Below are 19,404 nucleotides of genomic sequence, written 5' to 3' on the forward strand. Positions count from 1 at the left end.
ATTTGAGGGATAAAAAGGAAATCTGTCAATATTTGAAGTCGGTTAACCACATATCCAGAAATACAACAGGTCTGCAAAAGAACAGGGCGTCCAGCCTGGAGAACTATCACGCACTTTCCAATAAACATTAGATTTACTTTGCAGATCACCAAATACTATATAGAAATCAAAAACAAGTTGCATTGCTTGTGGTTGGCGATTTTAATTCCATGACGGCGTCAGCGTTAGCTGTTTTCAACTCTAGGTTTTTTCGCTTTCCACACGAGTTACGGGTGTAAACACCATTCCCCCACTTAATGGGTGCTTGAAACATCTCCACCCCTCCTCTGTATTTCTGCGGAATAAAATCCTATTTAGCTGTCAAAATGGCAGTGTGTATATGTTTGTTTTTAATGTGTGAGTAAGCTCAGCGCCATGTGTTTACTCAATGTAACTCTCGTGTTGGTGGGCGGACTTGTCATGAACAAGCTCCTCCTCATCAACCTAACTTGAAACGGGGAAGGGGGGGGGGGTACGAGAGACAGCCGCCCGCCTTTGCCGCGGCGCCATTGGCCGCGGCGCCCGGGCTTGCCGGTAAGCCGCGATGGTGGTTGGAACAAGCGCCTTCTCGTCAGGGTTGTCCCCGCCCCGTTCTATGACGTGCGGGCAGCAGGTTAGGTGGAAGTGCCGGAGTTCGGCGTAGTACAATACCCTGGTTGTGTGCGCGAGGGGAGGAAAGTGGGACAAATGGTAAGGCAGGGTCATGAAGGTTTATGAGTGTTGTTAGCAGCGATCTGCGGACGCGACGCAGCTCTTCGCTCGCTTGGTGCTTTTGTTTGGAAATCACAGCTTCCTTTTGGAGCTTCGACGACTTGTGACCGTTCTCGTTTGGCCCGAAGTGACTTGTCGGTCTCTTTTTCTTCTTTGGCTGCCGATTTCTGAAGTGACGGAGCAACTTTTCTCTCGACTTTGTTTTTCCCCTCGCGCAGCCCTGCAAGAGGGGAGGCGGAAGGGTGGGGAGGGGGGAAAATAACTTCTTCGAGAATAGATTGAAGCGAGTCCTGCCTGGTGTCATGGCTGAGGCACCGCCGCTGCAACAGGTCGTGGAGATCGACCCCGATTTCGAGCCCCAGTCCCGGCCGCGGTCGTGCACCTGGCCGCTACCCCGACCTGATTTCAGCTGCGCTTCCTCGCCGGCTTCGGTCAAGCAAGAAGGAGCGAGCGAGTTCAACCTGACCCCGGAAGGAGCCGGCCGTGTGAGCGCTTCGGTCTCGCCGGCTCTGGTGTTGGAGGAGCAGGACGAGGACTTCGACCAGAAGCCGGTTGTTCTGGCGCCCGAGTGCTGCGGCGACTTCCACTGCCAGCACCAGGATGGTTGTCACCATCAACATCAGCACCAGCAGCTGCAGCAGCAGCCGTCGCCGGCTGGAGCCGCGTCGGCAGCCCAGAGGAAGAGCAGTTCGTCCCGGAGAAACGCTTGGGGCAACCTGTCATACGCCGACCTCATCACAAAAGCCATCGAGAGCTCTCCTGAAAAGAGACTTACCCTGTCCCAGATTTACGACTGGATGGTCAGGAGCGTGCCCTACTTCAAGGATAAGGGAGACAGTAACAGCTCTGCTGGATGGAAGGTGGGAGCAAAATACTATTTATTTTCACCTCACATTGCCCCAAATGTTGTCTCCATTAAATCAGTGCCAGGGGGAGTGTTCGCATGAACTTGTGATTGAATTGGTTGTGTTTAACTAACTTTTCCACAAAAAAATCAAATGTTTTGTAACACGTCCATGCTCTCGTGTGTCCGTATTCGTGCACGTTCACTTAGCGCCAAATGTTGTCCCGGAGGAAGGAAATGTGATGGGAATGATATGAGCGACTCGGTGTTTAAATATTCCGCTTTTTTTTAAAGTAAATTTTATTTATTTTTTAAACTCTACTTGTAAATCGGTCCAGTGTTGATCATAGATTATTTAATAAAACATTAGAGGTTTCCCCTTTAACTTTCACCATGCCATTACGATAGCCCAGTACTTTGATCTCTGCAATAACTCGTGCGACCAAACAGTTCCAGTGGACGCTGCTTAAGTAATCAAGGAATTGCCTCTTGCACAAACGGATGTAGGACTTTCGAAAGTTTCACATCAGATTTCCAATTCATCTTCGAAAACAACTATTAATCCCACTTTTTATAGTATAATATTAAACTGTCGTTGTATAACGTATTAACAAGATTTATTCAGCCTTGGGAGAACAAGTGTTTTGTAAATAAATCAATACTGACTGACGTACGACCCAAGCTCGCGGAAAAAAAATGCAGAATTTTTGTGCCATTAGATGGGTTAGCGGTAAATATTTTGCATTACTGTCAAGGCATTTTCTTGGAGAAAGTATGCTTTGAGAGGGCCGTAATATTATGGATTGGCAATGAGCGTATTTCGCCACAGTGCAATATCCGTTTATGTGAAGAATGTGTTTGAAAACATGGGCTGCATGGAGTAAATCTCAATTGTTCAATCACAGTTGGCTGTCCTGTGAAGTGTTATTCAACGCTAATCAGCATGGCCCTCTATACCACAATTAAAACACTAGTAAAGAATTATGAGTCTAGCATATTTCCAGTAAAACAGAATTAATCAGTATCTACTAGAAAGAAAGGCAGTCTAACGTACAGCTGGACTATTTAGAAGAGAGCCTACAATTTTGACCTTTAACATTTAAAAAAAAGCTGCCTAAAGTAAACTACGTCTAAAAGGCGCAATTGTCCCACATTTCACTGGTCATTATTTTAAATAGACTAGGTTAAAGCTTGTAAGTGGCATCGTGTTGCAGTTGCGTCTTGTTGAACTGTGCCAACTGCCAGTCCCGTATCAGGGGCAGACATCAGTGAGGGTCATACAGTAGTCATGTAGAGCATTCATTATTTTGATTTAAGCGGAAATAGTCTGTTTTATCCGCCCTGTTTGGGGTTTTTGAGTCACTGTCGATAATGGAGTTCATAGCTGCCCGCTGAATCACACACCTGTGCAGTTGCGAGCCTGCCCGTCCCTGTGGTTTTGCTACCCTCACTGCTGGGCGCAAGAGTCACTCACCGCACCTCAACTTGCTGTCGTCGCTTGTTCCGCCTATCCCGTGTTCGGATTGGTCTGGCCTCAGCGTACACCAGTGGAAGGCGTTACTGAAGTCTTCGATTGGACAGTACTTGCTGTCGATCATACTGGGAAGCCAAACTTGATTTTAGGGAGTGCGAGTGACGGGCATGAAGTGACTCATCGACTGAAAGTAACGTAAAGATCCGAATTAGTTGAAACTTGTAATTTATTAATTGGCCGTCATCTAAAAACAGGCGACGTTGAATCCTTTTACACGTGTGTTAGAGGGTATTGTTTGAGTGACCTGAAAGGCTTTGATAAATATGAAGTCCGAATCAGATTGTGACCTGCTCCTTTGTCGGCTTTCCGTTTTCTCCTGTGACTTAGCAGCAACTTGGACCAGTTTCATGTGTTTTTGTCGTTTCATTTTGTATGAATATGTCGCACTGTTGTTTTTGATATCAGAATGGAAATGGATTTGACGTTTTTTTTTATCAAATGAATTGTGCGATACCCTTTGTTGAGCGAAAAACACACACATACACACACAGAGGCAGCTAGCGGAACGGTTCGTTATTTTTACATCTTCCGGCAAAACAGCCACAATAAGCCGTGATGCATTTCCTTATAGGTTGGAAAATAACACATTTTTCAGAATTGACTCATTTGAACCTGCTTGAACTGTTCGAATATTTACGTTAGTGTCATATTGGAATCGTAAGGCACAGAATAACATTACCTGTCTTGATTACAGTCTTATACCTGGGACTTTTTGTAGAATATTCCTCCACTTGTTGTTTTGGAACTATGCTAGATGCAGAGGTTGGGTGGCTCCAGCTGTGGTTGTATTACACTTGTGGAACACTTTTGTACTCTTCTTTCAAACTCATTTTTAAAGGTATTACTTAACAATCCCTTACTGTGGCAATGGCATTTTGTTATAATACAATTTTATGTCACTTTCATAGTCTGGTCATGGAAATAAATATTATTTTTTAAAAAACTCACTAGGTTATAATACAAATGCTGACTGATGGCAGATGACAGTGATTACTGGGTGCGGGTGACACTGGGAGTTTAGTGCCCATCCCGAATTGTCCTCGCATAGCAGTGAGCACTCCTCCCGGCTTTAGCTGCAGTCTTTTTCGTTGGTGGAAACGTACAGCACAGACACGGGCCCTTTCAGCTCATCTTGTCCATGCCAAACATTCCTAACTAGAATAAATTACACCTGCCCAGTTTCCTTCGTGCCTTTCAGATCCAAGTACCCATCAACTGTCTTTTAAACTCTGTAGTTGTATCTGTCTCCACAGATGCAGTTCATCTCGGGGGGGGGGGGGGGGGGGGCGGGACTTGCTGCTCAAATCTCTCAAAATTTCCACCACCTCTCATTTTAAACCTTTACCCCTCTGGTTCTGAGCTCCTCTTCCTTTTGGGGTGGGAGGGGGTTAGAGTTGGGGAAGGGGTGGTGAAGATGCTTCCACAGTCTCAAGATTTTGACTTTCTGTTATTGAAGATTTCACTGATGACTTTCCAAGTTAGCACTTCTATTTTGACTGGGGTAAACTAGTGGGTGCACTTTTCCTCTTAGGTGGTATGTATTTGTGGGGTGGTGTTTAAGATGTCTTGAGTTGATGCTATGCATTTGCAGATGTTAAGTATTCCTATGGTGTATGAGAGGGGAATTTGTTAGTTTACTGTACAATTCACTGAATTATTTTCCCCTTCTGATAGTGTCTCTGTTTGGTATGCTGATTTTGTTTCCTGCTGGCCTTGAGGATACTTGGGAGAGAATATAATCTCTTGCCTGTATATTTCAAACTCAAAATAGCATTACTTGTATCAGTTTAAGTATCTTGGATTCAAACCACTGAAGATCCAACCTTAGACTGAGTGAAGTTAGATTAGTCAACTGCATTTTAAGAAGAAAACAAACTGTTCAAAAAAGTATGGCTTAATTTTATATTTTGCCTCCTGAATTTGGTTGTCTCTAGAATACCATTTAAGAGGACCAATTACAACTGGAAGGTAATGTTAGTTGTGAAGGTCCCTGTGCAAAAATGTCCCATTGCACTATTTCAGAGAAAGATAAAGGAGTAATGTATTTATTAGGCAATATTTATCCATTCTTCAACATTATATTTAAGAGTTAAACAGATCACATTGTGGATTGGCTATGATTTTTTTCCCAATGTTACATTAATGAGTAATTTATTGGTTATGAAGTGCAGAAATAAATTCAGAAATAATGCATGGGTTCCTATTTTAAATGTAAGACTGTCTAAATGGTATGTAAATTCAAAGTTTGCTATACAAGTTGCATACCACCATGCTATGTTGTTTCACTTCTGGAATTGAGTGAACAAGTGCTAAAAGATGTAAAGAAGTAGCTCAAAGTAACATGCAGGTGTGGCAGACAATCAGGAAGGCAAATGTTGTACTGGCCTTTATTATTGAGGATTTGTGCACGAGAATAAAGATGTCTTGGCACAATGATATAGGACATTGATGAAATCATGCCCAAGGTTTTGTACACAACTTAGCCCCCTTGCCTAAAAAGCAATGTTCATATTTTGTGAATATTTGCCATGCATATTCTAGAATGGCAGATCTGTCATGTGGGAAGATTGAGTGGAATAGGCCTTCATTGGTTGTTTAGTTGCCAGTGAACACTGGAATGGTGTCTGTAGATGAATGGAAACAAATTATCATGGAAGTACCAACAAATAGATGAAACCAACGTGAAGCAAGTTGTGTGAGTAGTGCAGCGATAAGTGTTCCACTCGCACATGGTGGAAAGTGTCACAGGTATACAATATTTGCCTTCTGCAAAGAATGAGAAGTGACCTCATTGAAAGTTCTTAGAGGGCTTGATAAGATTGACATAGAAAACATTTTCGTTGGTTAAGGAATGTAGAATTGAAGCTCTCAACATAAGGAGTAGGCCTTTTGGGACTGGAATAAGGAGAGATTGCTTCACACAACGTGGTGAAACTTGGGAATAAGTTCTACATATCCCCCAGCCCTTTGCTCCATGATGTCTTGGCTGACCAGGATAACAATTTTAGTCACACAAACTTTGATTGCATTTGGATCGCATTTAATGATGTTTTTTTTTAAAGTCTAGTTAGAGTATGAAATATTTATTTGGTTGTACTTCCAGTGTTATTTTTTGTATGGGGAAATGCAATTAATTCCAGTTTGTTGGCAGCTGGCCAACAAGAAAATTAGCATGTGATGGGTCATGTATTGGTTGATGTGCTCAACATAACACACATGGCTTTTAAATGTTTAAGAATTAAAGATAATTATTGGTAATGTTTGTTAATTTTATATAATTGGTGCAATATGGTGTTTTCACCTTCAGGTCCTATCTTTGTGTCCAACCTTTGTATTGTTACTTATGATAAAGCAATACATTGGTGCTGTTTGATCAAAGAACCAATGCTTGAAACTGGCAGGGGCTGCTTAGAGCCCTGTCTAGCTCTTAACCCATAAATTTAAGGGGTACTAAGAGAACTAGAAGTTTTTTTTTTGTTGTTAAAGGAAAGCCTCCATGCCAGTTGTTTTGTGTGTAGCAACAGGATCCTGTACCGATGTTGCTGGAAGTAAAGCTGGACACATTGGATATCAAATCATTAAGCATTTGTTATTGAATATTAAACACAAGCAATTCTGCCGATGCTGGAAATTCAAAGCAACTCAGAAAATGGTGGAGGAACTCAGGTCAGGCAACACCTATGGAAATCAATAAAGAGTCAACATTTTGGCCGAGACCCTTAGGACTGATGAGGAAGGGCAAAGACACTAGAATAATAAGCCGGGGGGGGGGGGGGGGGAAGGAGGACAAGCTAGAAGATGCTAGGTGTGTGGGGGAGTGTGGATGAAGTAAGAAGCTGGGAGGTGATAGGTGGAAAAGGCAAGGGGCTGGAAAAGAAGGAATCTGATAGGAGGGTGGACCATGGGAGGAAGGAAAGGAGGAGGGGCACCAGGACGAGGTGATAAATGATACTGAATGTTGGTACGCTCAAATTAACAATGTTCTTCTCCTGAAGAAAATGTTCTGTTACTTTAACAATCTACCTCAACAGTGGGACCCAAATGGAATATAGTTTGCCACAAGGCCCTTTAACCTAAACTATTGTTGCTTACAAGTACTAGATGAAGGTAACTATTGGTGGAAAACCAATAAGGAACCAAATTTGCTGTATTGTATCATTCATAATGAGGGAAATGCTACTAGCAGTCATGTGGGTGGGAAGAAGAGTGTTAGCTGCAATGAGTCATTGTACCTACACGTTTTAGTTCTAGCGGTTTAATTGAGCACAAAAGTACCTTCTCTGAACTGATGAGCAATTGTTCAGTTATTCAGGTAGTTTTGTGTTTCTTGTCCCAGATACATGATTAACCTTTTTGTAATTTCAGCTTTAAATGATCTTGTTTCTTTTCTCTCTCACTGTGTCTCTGTCTCTCGAATACTCTGGAGCTACAGTGAACTTTCCAAGATTACTGTCTGCATGAAGTTATGAATGAAATAATATGATAACTTAGTTACTTTGTGGGATGTGAGTTGAACTATTTAGCCAGGAACCCACTTTCTTTATCCTTACATAATTTTATGCTGTCCCCACCGGATTGTCTTCAAAAGCCAGCATAGATTGTCCCTCTTCTGAGCAAGATGAAGCACTTTTGCAGTCTGGAGATCTATTTTCCTATTTATAAGTTAAATACAAAACAGTATAACACTGCACAGGAACAAGCCTTTCAGCCCACTATTTTCACTATTTACATGCTGATTGATATTAATACATCAAATACTTTGCACTGTTTACATCCAAAGAATTGGGAAGCTGGTTTGGGATTCTCCTTCAAATGCAAATAATACAATTGCTGTTCAAGATGAGCCAGAAGAGGAAAAAAATCTTGATACCTTTATGATGCAATTCCTATTTCTAATCTACAGTATATCACACAGTTGGATAACAATAGCATTAATATTATTTTTCAGTCTAACAGCAGCCTGTGGTTTGGTAATGCATAAACCACCAGTTCAATTACTGAGCAGCTATAGGTCAGAGTTACAAATGAATGTCACTTCATTAATGTTTTGTAACCATTCTAATATCTTTCTAATTCACTGTCTTGCCACTGGATCTTTATCAGTCACACAGGTTTAATTAAAAAAATGGCCAAAGTGATTTGGCTTGTCCAAAGCTAGGATTTCTGATTTTTTTTTATCTATAATAAAATGAGGTGATCTGATACAAACTGGTTTCATTCTTAGGAAATTCCACCCACTTGTCCTTAAGAGTACCATACCTAAGGATAATTGACTCATTATGTGCATGGGAGATTAATTAATTCAGATCATACTTTTAGTAATGACATTCATATGACAAGCTGAGGACTTCAGTTATAGGTTATGTATTCAATTTGCTTCTCTTGGGAGCCTCTGGTTAATCCTTCATACTACCTGCTTTGATTAAATTCCTGCAATCATAGGTCGATTTTGGGATGTATGTTTGCAAAGGAGAGCATCTTGATGAGTTTTCAGATAAATATGAAAAGAATAATGAACCAATAGGATCTAATGCCACTTGATAAGTGTATAATGATACCAGTCCTTCTGGTAAGATGGATTTAAATTCTAGTTCTATGCCGACGATTTTAAGTTCTTGACTGACATGGTGCAAATCTGTCGGAGGCATCTAGTCTTTCTGACTCTCTAATACTCTCCACAGGTAGGTGTTAAAGATCCTGTGATACTATTTGAAAAATGGTCATGCCTTTAAAATTGGTTATTTACCTTGATGGTTATAGAACATTGTATGTATTTAGGTTCCATGCATCCCTATAGTTACAGGCACAGTCAATAATGAGCCAGCTTCCCAAAAGTCTAGATATGCAAAAACTGTCAGGAAGCCCTCTGATGTTCAGCACAATTTTGGTTCAGGTTGTGTTATGTTCATTTTCTGTTACAATGAGTTAGTCAAAAAGCAGTGTGATTCGGTATTGCTTCTGGCTGTGTTTACTATTCATGAACAGTATATGATGCCAGTACTTGCAAGTTAATTTGCATGCAATTGTTCTGAATGTAGTGCACTGTATGAGCAATATTAATGATATGGATGTCCCTGCATTGCAATTATTATTTGTAATTTTTATGCAATATTTGTGTGTCAAGGTTACCATAATGATGGTGGGGCCAGGCAAATCTTCAGAAGGAATGTTGCCAATAATGCAAAATGTATGTATATCTTTCAAATTTATACTGTATCATCAACTTTACAGATGGCTTTAAAGTAATGCATTCACTGTCAGGGATTTTTAAAAAATATACAATTTTGGACTATAAAGTAGTACTGTTTGTGTACACTAATAATTGAAGACCCAACCTCTTGAGTAACCACATAAATATCACATTTGGCAATATAAATCTTTCTCTTTTTTTATACAATAAAAGATGGAAGCATTTGACACTTAACACCCACTATTTGTATATTTTAAGCGGTGGGAGGGGAGGTGTGTTTTTGGCAACAGCATATTTGGCATCATGATAATTGATTTCAAAGCAGTGGCAAAAATGGAAATGGTGTTGTCTGGCTAATGGTGCAGTTGATCTAAGCTGTCATTGAAGAGGATACTATGCCAAATTTTCTTATTTGAGGTTCTCTGCTTACAGAGCTTGGCTTATAATGCAGTTCACATAGAATCATAAAATTCAGCCAGGCAGCAGAGCTTGCCATTATGGAGAACAGTGGAGCCTTGTGTAAAGTTTTCAAGGCTTGCCTCGTAGCAAAAAGAGTGTAATCCTATTTGGAGCTGAAATTCTTTTGCTGGTAAAATAGATCAGCTGCATGGAGGGAGGTGACAATGGTTCAATGTAGAACCCTTATGTCTGACTATAAATGAGGAACCAGCTTTCTGTTCGCAGGAATGGATGTGAGTGCATTTCTTTTTGGATCCCCGCTTCAGCTGTGGTGTTAACCCAAGATGGCTATTCCATTTACACAAAGAAAGCAAAAATGCAGATGTTGGGAATCTAACGTAAAAATGAAAAATGTTGGTGATAGTCTGCAGGGCATGCTGCATTTATGAGAAGAGGAAAAAAAGTGGATACTTCAGATCAAAAGGTCTGGGAAAGAGAAAAGAAATATGCTGTAGGGAAGGGGATATCTCTGTTAAGCTAAACACTATTTTGATACTACTAAAATATTTTTAATAATCTTTAACCTCTGCAAAGATGAGAAACACACATCTTTTGGCAAATAAGGAGAGTCTGAGATGCGCCTGTTTATAATTTTTTAATGGTGGGGGGGGAGGAAGCATTTCCCTAAAGATTTCTTCTCCTTCAAAAATGCAGACATTATAAGACCATAAGATAGAGAAGCAGAAGTAGGCCGTTGGCCTATCAGATCTGCTCCATTCAATCATGGGCTGATCCAGTTCTTCCAGTCATCCCCACTCTCCTGCCATCTCTCCATACCCTTTGATGCCCTGGCTAATCAAGAACCTATCTATCTCTGCCTTAAATGCACCCAATGACTTGGCCTGCACAGCCATTCGTGGCAACAAATTCCACAGATCTACCACCCTCTGACTAAAGTAATTTCTCTGCATATCTGTTCTAAAAGGACGTCCTTTGCTCATGAAGCTGTGCCCTCTTGTCCTAGAATCCCCTACCATGGGAAATAACTTTGCCATATCCAATCTGTTTACGCTGTTTAACATTCAGAATGTTTCAGTGAGAAGCCCCCCTCATTCTCCTGAACTACAGGGAATACAGCTGAAAAGCTGCCAGATGCTCTTCATACGGTAACCCTTTCATTTCTTGGAATCATTCTTGTGAATCTTCTCTGAACCCTTTCCAAAGTCAGTATATCCTTTCTAAAATAAGGAGCCTAAAACTACACACAATACTCCAAGTGGTCTCACGAGTGCCTTATAGAGCCTCAACATCACATCCCTGCTCTTGTATTCTATACCTTTAGAAATGAATGCCAGCATTGCATTTGCCTTCATCACAACCAACTCAACCTGGAGGTTAAGCTTTAGGATATCCTGCACAAGGACTCCCAAGTCCCTTTGCATCTCTGCATTTTGAATTTTCTCCCCATCTAAATAGTCTGCCCATTTACTACTTCCACTGAAGTGCATGACCATACACTTTCCAACATTGTATTTCATTTGCCACTTATTTGCTCATTCCCCTAAATTATCTAAGTCTCTCTGCAGGCTCTCCATTTCCTCAACACCAGCTGCTTCTCCATCTATCTTTGTATCATCGGAAAATTTAGGCACAAATCCATTATAGACTACTAAAATTTATGCGAACCTTGGTTCTTGAATACTATGTTATTGGAGATGTTGCCATTTGCAGCAGTGTTAAATTTGAGACTCCATGTAGCATCTATTGGATGTAGAAAGGTTTTGAGGCAACACTTCTGAAGAAGACCTAGAAGCTCATTCTTGTGCTCTGACTCCAGACATGTATTTATCTCTCCAATATCCCTGAAAGAGATTCACCCATGCTGCGTGCTGTATACAAATTGGCTGATACATTTCCTACATTGCAGTGGTGACTAGATGTTTCAGGAATGATTTTTATTAGGTTCAGTTTGTAAAAGGTATAGTGAACGCAATCTGCATTTTTTAAATACAACTCATTCTGTGAACTGAAGCATACCCTTTCTATCAGATGAAGCTTTCTGGGTGTTGGATGTAAATTGCCTATGGTCATGTAGATGGTGATTTGGTGAGAGGAGTTCTGATATTCATTTGAATACCCGTTTACGGAATTGCAATTGAGGATAACTGAAGAACACTTTGTATGTTGTCTGACCAAATGCCTTTCTGTTACAAATTCAGTTTTAAGGATGTGTCCTCAGCAGCAGCTTTTCTTCACTCCCCAACCCCTCGGCATGAAGCATAATATAAGCACTGTGTATTGCTTGAGATGTCTTGGAAAGATGTATGAATGCTGTAAGATGGGATTCCCATTATGTTTACTGGAAATCCTCTTCCTCTGTGTTCTGAAATAAGGACAGTGAAGGCTTTATTGATCCATGCATGGAATGGGAAGTGGATGTTATTTCCTTATACTTGTCTCTTCGTAACATTTCTTTGTAGTATCCTTTATGGTCACGATATTGTCTCAGAGGTACAAAGCTTGCCTTAGGACCTTAAGAAAAGTTGATGCCCAGTGCCTTGTATGTTTAGCAAATAGGCCATGGAGCTAATTGGGCCAGATTTTTATGCAATGTACCTAGTTATGGAGAAAAATGACCTTGGTTAAATTTTGAGATAGAATTGAGATGCAGCACTGGAAATCTGTATCCACAAATGTAGGTTGAGCACTAATTAGAATAACTTGGAAATGCCCTCAGTATTACAGCTAAGACAAGAGTTCACAAAATTTTGTTATGCCGGATAGAAATACAGATTTAAAGGCATTATTTACATTTCTATGCTGATATTGTGCTGGGTTTTAAACTTGGCGGTCATGCTGTATATTCTCAGGAAAACAGATTATTATCTGAACGGTGGCTGATTAGGAAAAGGGGAGATGCAACAAGACCTGGGTGTCATTGTACACCAGTCTTTGAAGGTGGGCATGCAGGTACAGCAGGCGGTGAAAAAGGCAAATGGTATGTTGGCATTCATAGCAAAAGGATTTGAGTACAGGAGCAGGGAGGTTCTACTGCAGTTGTACAAGGCCTTGTTGAGACCGCACCTAGAATATTGTGTGCGGTTTTGGTACCCTAATCGGAGGAAAGACATTCTTGCCAAAGAGGGAGTACAGAGAAGGTTCACCAGATTGATTCCTGGGATGGCAGGACTTTCATATGAAGAAAGACTGGATCGACTAGGCTTATACTCACTGGAATTTAGAAGATTGAGAGGGATCTTATTGAAACGTATAAAATTCTAAAGGGATTGGACAGGCTAGATGCAGGAAGATTGCTTCTGATGTTGGGGGAAGTCCAGAATGAGGGGTCACAGTTTAAGGATAAAGGGGAAGCCTTTTAGGACCGAGATGAGGAAAAACTTCTTCACACAGAGAGTGGTGAATCTGTGGAATTCTCTGCCACAGGAAACAGTTGAGGCCGGTTCATTGGCTATATTTAAGAGGAAGTTAGATATGGCCCTTGTAGCTAAAGGGATCGGGGTGTGTGGAGAGAAAGCAGGTACAGGGTTCTGAGTTGGATGATCAGCCATGATCATACTGAATGGCGGTGCAGGCTCAAAGGGCCGAATGGCCTACTCCTGCACCTATTTTCTATGTTAGATGCTGCAACAGGCCGCTAGCAGTTTGCAGGTGAAATTGGGCATCCTGTGTGCCTACTTGGAGTTGCAACACTTCTCTCGTTCATTAAATTACTTGCCACATTAATATAACTGTGCCTTTACAGAGGAGTTCTAGAATATTAAAAGCATCACCTGCGATCAGGAATGAATTTCTGGATAGAAGTAGGCAGCCATTAGCATCGGTGCATGTACCCCACATCAGTAATTCATCATATTGACTGCATAGTGACATTTGGAGATTTTCAGTTAGTATTGTGACAGTATTTATTGTCATTAGCTGGGGATTAATTTGTCGGTAGCTTTGTTTGCCCAATTTAAATTGCCTTTGACTATTTAGTTCCTCCAGGTCAAGAATGACTTGCTTCATGGAGTTTGTGGGAGGCCAGTGTTGGCACTGTACTCTTTCACAGATACTTGAGGTGAGCAGTTTGTGACGTGGTGTACACATTATGCAGAACTTCTTCTGCTCTTCATGACTTGAGCTTCTCACTATTATTTCTAATGCCGTGGCTCAAGGCCAGTATGCACTAGGCATTCCCAAGAGGCGTTGCTGCAATTTTTAAAAATGAGGTTCTCCGCCTCTCTTCCCCCCCCCCCCCGCCCCCCCCCCCCCATTCACCTGGTGACCTCTTCCTAATGTGGTGTTCACATCTATTTTGGGAATTTGTTCAGGGGTGTGCACATGTTTTTTTGTTCAGCATAGTTTATTGTGTTACTGGAGCCCCTCTGCTGGGGAATGACACTAACTGGTGGATTTGGAGGACTTTGTGATGACAGCATTAGTGTTTTTTTTTGTCATGGGATGCTTTAGTTGCTGTAGTGCAGATTGCGAGAGCATGTATAGAAGGGAAGAAATTGCTACTGCTTTGTAAACTCTTAAATTTTCTGCCAGGCCTGAGGTAATCCTTTTCCTCAGTTGACCAAATGCTACATCAGTGTGTGGAAGGCAGTAGTGAATTTCACCTTTGATGTGTGTCTTGTTGAGAAGTCCCCTTATTGTCAAAGGGCTCATGATAACCATTTATTGTATGAGGGCTATGTTCCCAGCAACTCTACCCACAGTATTGCCGACACCTGTGCTGACTTTCTCTGAGAATGAAGGGCTCACAATACACTTGTGTGACCTTCAGTGGCTGACAAATGAAAAGCTTTAGTCTGTCTGCCAATTTGAGTCCAAAAAAAACTAACTTGGTGAATAAAATTGTTTTTTAAAAAGTTCATTTGTTATCAAAGTGTGTAACTCTGAGATTCTTCTTCTCCAGATAGCCATGAAGCAAAGAAAAACCATGGAAGTAAGTTTAATATTCATCTATGGAAAACCACAGATCTAGTGTATTACTAGATTAGCAAAATTACTAAATGTAGAACTGTTGTTGATAAGATTTACCTTTTTAAATAGAATTTAGTGGTGATTATTGTAACCCTGATTAGGGAATTGGCATAAATAGTGAAATTAATGCTGGAGTAATGATATAGGAATTTAGCTGTATTCCTGTATCTAAATTCCTATATTTAAATGGAGAAAGCACAGAAATATTGTCCAGATAACAAGTACCTTTTTTATTCTTAAATAAAAATTGAATGAGCAACACATCTAAATGCCATGTTTATAATTTATTTCAGCTTATTTTGTGTGGGAATAATAATCTATGGTTGATAGGTCATGATTACTGTACACAAGGTGACACAATTTCTTCATTCATCATCATCAGGTGCCATGCCCAGTTTGACTGCCATGGCCCACACACTCCTATTTCAAGGTCAAGTGGATCAATCCATTGGTATTCATTTCCAGTTCTCTGGCTGCTGTCTCCATCATCATTTGTCTTTGCCTTTCTCTTGCTTTCTTCACAACAATCTTTCCCATGATTACCGTGTATTCTAACTCCTCTTTTCTAATCACGTCTTCATTACAAAAAAAAATCCAGAATAGATTTACTAGGTGCAAGCAGGCCTAATGTGCCTGCAGTCCATTTACTGAAGCATCTAAGAGGGATGGCTGCTTATGTCCTAGAATCTGAATGCTAATGTTTCTCCTGGCTGTGCATTATGAGAGAATATCTAAGTTAATCAACTTCGCTGGTATTCACTAATTGTCCATGTCTTGCTGTCTATAAAGCTGTAATATGGTATATGATTTTTTTTTCATAAACAGAGATTATGCAGAACTTTAAAATCCAACTGCTTATCTCTTGGGATTATAAACTGACATAGGAATGCAGTCTCTCAAAGGGCACAGATGGCTTTTAATCCATTTTAACACTGGAGGGAGAACACTACCTGTAAATTCTTCTAATTGGTGCAGTTTCTTGTCTCATTTTATGACTGGTCTTGAAGGCAGATCTCAGTTAGTGTTTCTTTTGTACATCCATTTTCTTGATATTGTGTTCTGTACATCCCTACTGAAATTTGAAAGAGATGCAAAAGACTGTACAATTTGACTCTGCTTTTCACTTTCAGAAAATATCACCCTAAACTGAAGACTCTCCTGTCCATGTTTCCTCATATTATTCTGCCTGCTTTCTTGTGGAGCATGATTCTGTAAATTGGCATGTCTCTTGTTCAATTTTGGATTCTTTTGTTTTTGCTTTTTGAGTTTGGACTTTAGGAGAGGGTTAGGGTTGTCCCAGCCAACCTTGATACTTTTTCTGCCTAATCTATTCGGGAACTTGAAGCCTAGTTTGTGTATCAAGCTCCATACCCCTTCTAGAGCCTTGGAAGTAGAAAAAATTGTAGATTTGTGATCACCACCCTGGTTACAGTTGGAATATATATAAAATTAGCTGAGCCTATGTTTTTCCTGACTTCTCCAACTGCAATAAATTATTCTTAAATTCAAAGCATAAACACAATGGCCTGTGAAGACCAAGGGAAATCAACTGAGCTGTGAATATCCAAATGTTCATCTAAAGTGTGTAATATGGTAACAGTGCCAGCTGTAAATAAGAAGGTGGGGACTTGCTAGATCTGCATGAATACATTTAAAATGATTATCTTGTTTTATGGGTTTCAGCTTTAGTTACCTAACCACATGGTGTTAGAATGTAGAATCCAAAGTTTCTGGCCACAGTACTTGTTTGTATTCAGTCAGCCAGCCATTTACAAGTCCAATGCAGTTGTTGAAGCATTATGTGATAAAAGAGAAATGTGGGTGTTGCACACTTAATATTTAATTAAATTGGATAACTTGGTAAAAGTGTTTGCTGATTTGTGACAGTATTTCCTCTGGGAGCATTTTACACTTTTTTTGTTTCAGTTCTCTTATCTTTGCTAATGAAATGTCACTTTCTTGTGCACATCATGCCTCATTGTCAGCTAATGCCATATTCCCCACTCAAAAGTGACTGCTGGATAATACAATATAGTAGCCATAAACGATGACCACAACATATTAATTGCAAGGTTTAGCTCAGTGGTAGCATCGGATTTGTAAAGTTGGGTTAAAATCCCAGTGCAGAAACTCTAACAATCCTAATTAGCTGATTGTTACTGGAGGAATGTTCTGTCTAGAACTTTTGAAATGTGTACTGGCACAGCATTGAGGGCTGAGGGGCCTGTACTGTACTGTACTGTGCTCTGTTAAACAGAAGTGTCGGCTTTCCACTCCTGGATGTTGTGGCTAGGGAGTGAGAAACTTTAAATTTCTCAGTGTTATCATTTCAGAGAATCTATTGAGTCCAGTATACATGCCATTTCAAGAAAAGCAGAGCAGCACCTCTACTTTCTTAGAAGATTGTGAAGATTTGGCTTATCATCTAAAACTTTGATAAGCTTCTATAAGTGTGCAGTGGCAAGTATATTGACTGGTTGCATTATGGCCTTGTTCAGAAACTCTAGTGCCTTGAACAGAAAAGCCTACAAAAAGTAGTGGATATAGCTGAGCACATCATAGGTAAAGCCCTCCCGACCACTGAGCACATCTACATGCTGTGCTGTCATAGGAAAGTAGCACAACAGCATCCATCCTCAAGGACCCCACCATCCAGGTCATGCTCTCTTCTTGCTGCTGCCTCAGGACCCACACCACCAGGGTTTGGAGCAGTTATTCCTCTCAACCATTAGGCTCTTGAACCAGAGGGGATAACTTCATGCAACTTCACCCATCCCATCACTGAACTGTTTCCACAACACATGGACTCACTTTCAAGGATTCTTCATCTCATTCTCGATTTATTGCTTATTATTATTAATTTCTTTTTTATATTTGCATTTTTTGACTTTTTCACATTGGTTGTTTGTCCTGTTGGGTGTGTACTTCCATTAATTCTATTGTGTTTCTTGTATTTACTGAGAATGCCTGTAAGAAAATGAATCTCAGGGTTGTGTATGGTGACATACATGTACTTTGATAATAAATTTGCCCTGAACTCCTGAGCTTTGAACAAATTCTTCTATCATATAGTCATTTCTCTATAAAGGCAATTGCGGTCGAATACCTGGCCATTTGTTACGCTGTTGTGATTAAGGCCCAAGTGTGAATTGAATTCTCCTGTACCACAACACTGCAAAGAACTTCATTGGTTGTGGAGTACAGTATATCCCTAGCTTGTGATAGATACTTTAAAAGATAAATAGATCTTAGTTTTGGAATTAATTTTAAAAGTATTACTCTTTAAGTTATTTGTTTGTGTCAGCATGATGTAATCTTTATAAGAATACTGTTGCAGGGGAGGCAAATCAACTGAAACCAAATACAATACCCTGTTCTTTTTCTGAAGTAAGGCTACGCTAGAAAACTTTAGAGTATTAATTGTATTTGGTAAGTGTTATGACCATTATTTTTAAAATAACCTTACTAAATTTAATATAACATCAAACACTACAGCACTGTAAGGCCTTTTGGCCCACAAAGGCATGCTGACCTTATAAAGTGCTCTATAAGATCAGTCAAACCTTTTCTCTTTTCCCACCCTCCTCCCTTGCATATCCCTCTAATTTTCTTTCATCCATATTCCAATCTGAGAGATTCTTGAATGTTCCCAATGTATCTGCTTCTAAAATTGTATTCATATCTGAATAAAATCGTATTCATAAATGGTTGTAAAGTTGAGCACAATCAAATTTTTGCTGCACACTGCAAATTGTATTTTTGGTCATACTTCTATAACTAACATGACACTTTATGTTAATGAAACGAAACGGAGAAGTAATATTTCAAATTGCCATTCTATCATTGGTAAAGGTAATTTTGAATAACTTAACCATGTAATGGTTATGATTCTAGTTGAGCTTACTGGAGTGTGGGGAGAAAAGAGTCAGTCCTTGGCTCGCCAGTAACCTTTTGGGGGAAATGTGCACATTGGAAGTAATATCCGGGAGGCTTTGCGCAGGTTAACAATGCAGTTCAGTTGAAATTCTTTAATCCCTTTTTATACCAGCTGAATGTACATTTAAATTGAAGGCTTTGTCAAAGTGTTGGCAGTTATTTCGGTGTACCATCCAACTTCCAGTTCAGATCCGCTGATGACGGAATCGCCCTTTTAAGTTCTGCCATTTATTCCTCCAGTCGTGAATTTTCTGAGTTTTTTTTTTAGGAATGGAACTTTTTATAAGAAGTAACCATACTTATGAGTAAGTACACACTTATAAAGGTTTCATTTGGTGGCAAACTTAACTTTGAAACATTTTTTCACTAACTATTTTGGGATATGCTATCAGGTTGTGATGTCAGGGCAGAACCTTAATTACTGGCTGTGAGATACAGTTATGTGGTTCTCATTGCTGAAGGCCAGACTTGTTTTCAGTGCTGTAAGATTAGATGGTATTTCTCATAATTATACTTTTACTGTAATATTGTTTCATTCCCAACTTTCCAGTTGTAAGTCACTAAATTGTAAATATATATGGTGTACACAAAGTACATTGTTAGCTTTTTTAAAAAAAATCTATCAGACAGCATGATTTATTCCTTTCCACAAAAATGGCGGTGGTTACCAGTGTCAAACAGAGCAGCAAATAAGCTGTTCTAACTTACTAACCCTTATCAAAACCTTTTCATAAACTTCCACATCTCCGTTAGATTTCCTCT

The 19,404-nt window shown here is 40.0% G+C and overlaps 1 protein-coding gene across 2 annotated transcripts in view; it reads left to right on the forward strand.

The window, feature by feature from the left end:
- The first annotated feature begins 269 nt into the window (after positions 1-269).
- foxo1a (forkhead box O1 a) overlaps positions 270-19,404 on the forward strand; it is a 74,870-nt gene continuing 55,735 nt past the window's right edge. The window contains exons 1-3 of one of the 2 annotated variants that reach the window (XM_059964025.1): positions 270-1,610; positions 9,253-9,315; positions 14,639-14,668. In XM_059964025.1, coding sequence (XP_059820008.1) covers positions 1,053-1,610; positions 9,253-9,315; positions 14,639-14,668 — 651 coding nt within the window. In that variant the 5' untranslated portion in view covers positions 270-1,052. The remainder of the gene's footprint in view (positions 1,611-9,252; positions 9,316-14,638; positions 14,669-19,404) is intronic. The other variant, XM_059964027.1, reaches the window with a different exon arrangement.

This window comes from Hypanus sabinus, chromosome 3, assembly GCF_030144855.1.
Source record: "Hypanus sabinus isolate sHypSab1 chromosome 3, sHypSab1.hap1, whole genome shotgun sequence".
In the NCBI taxonomy this organism is placed as follows: Eukaryota; Metazoa; Chordata; class Chondrichthyes; order Myliobatiformes; family Dasyatidae; genus Hypanus; species Hypanus sabinus.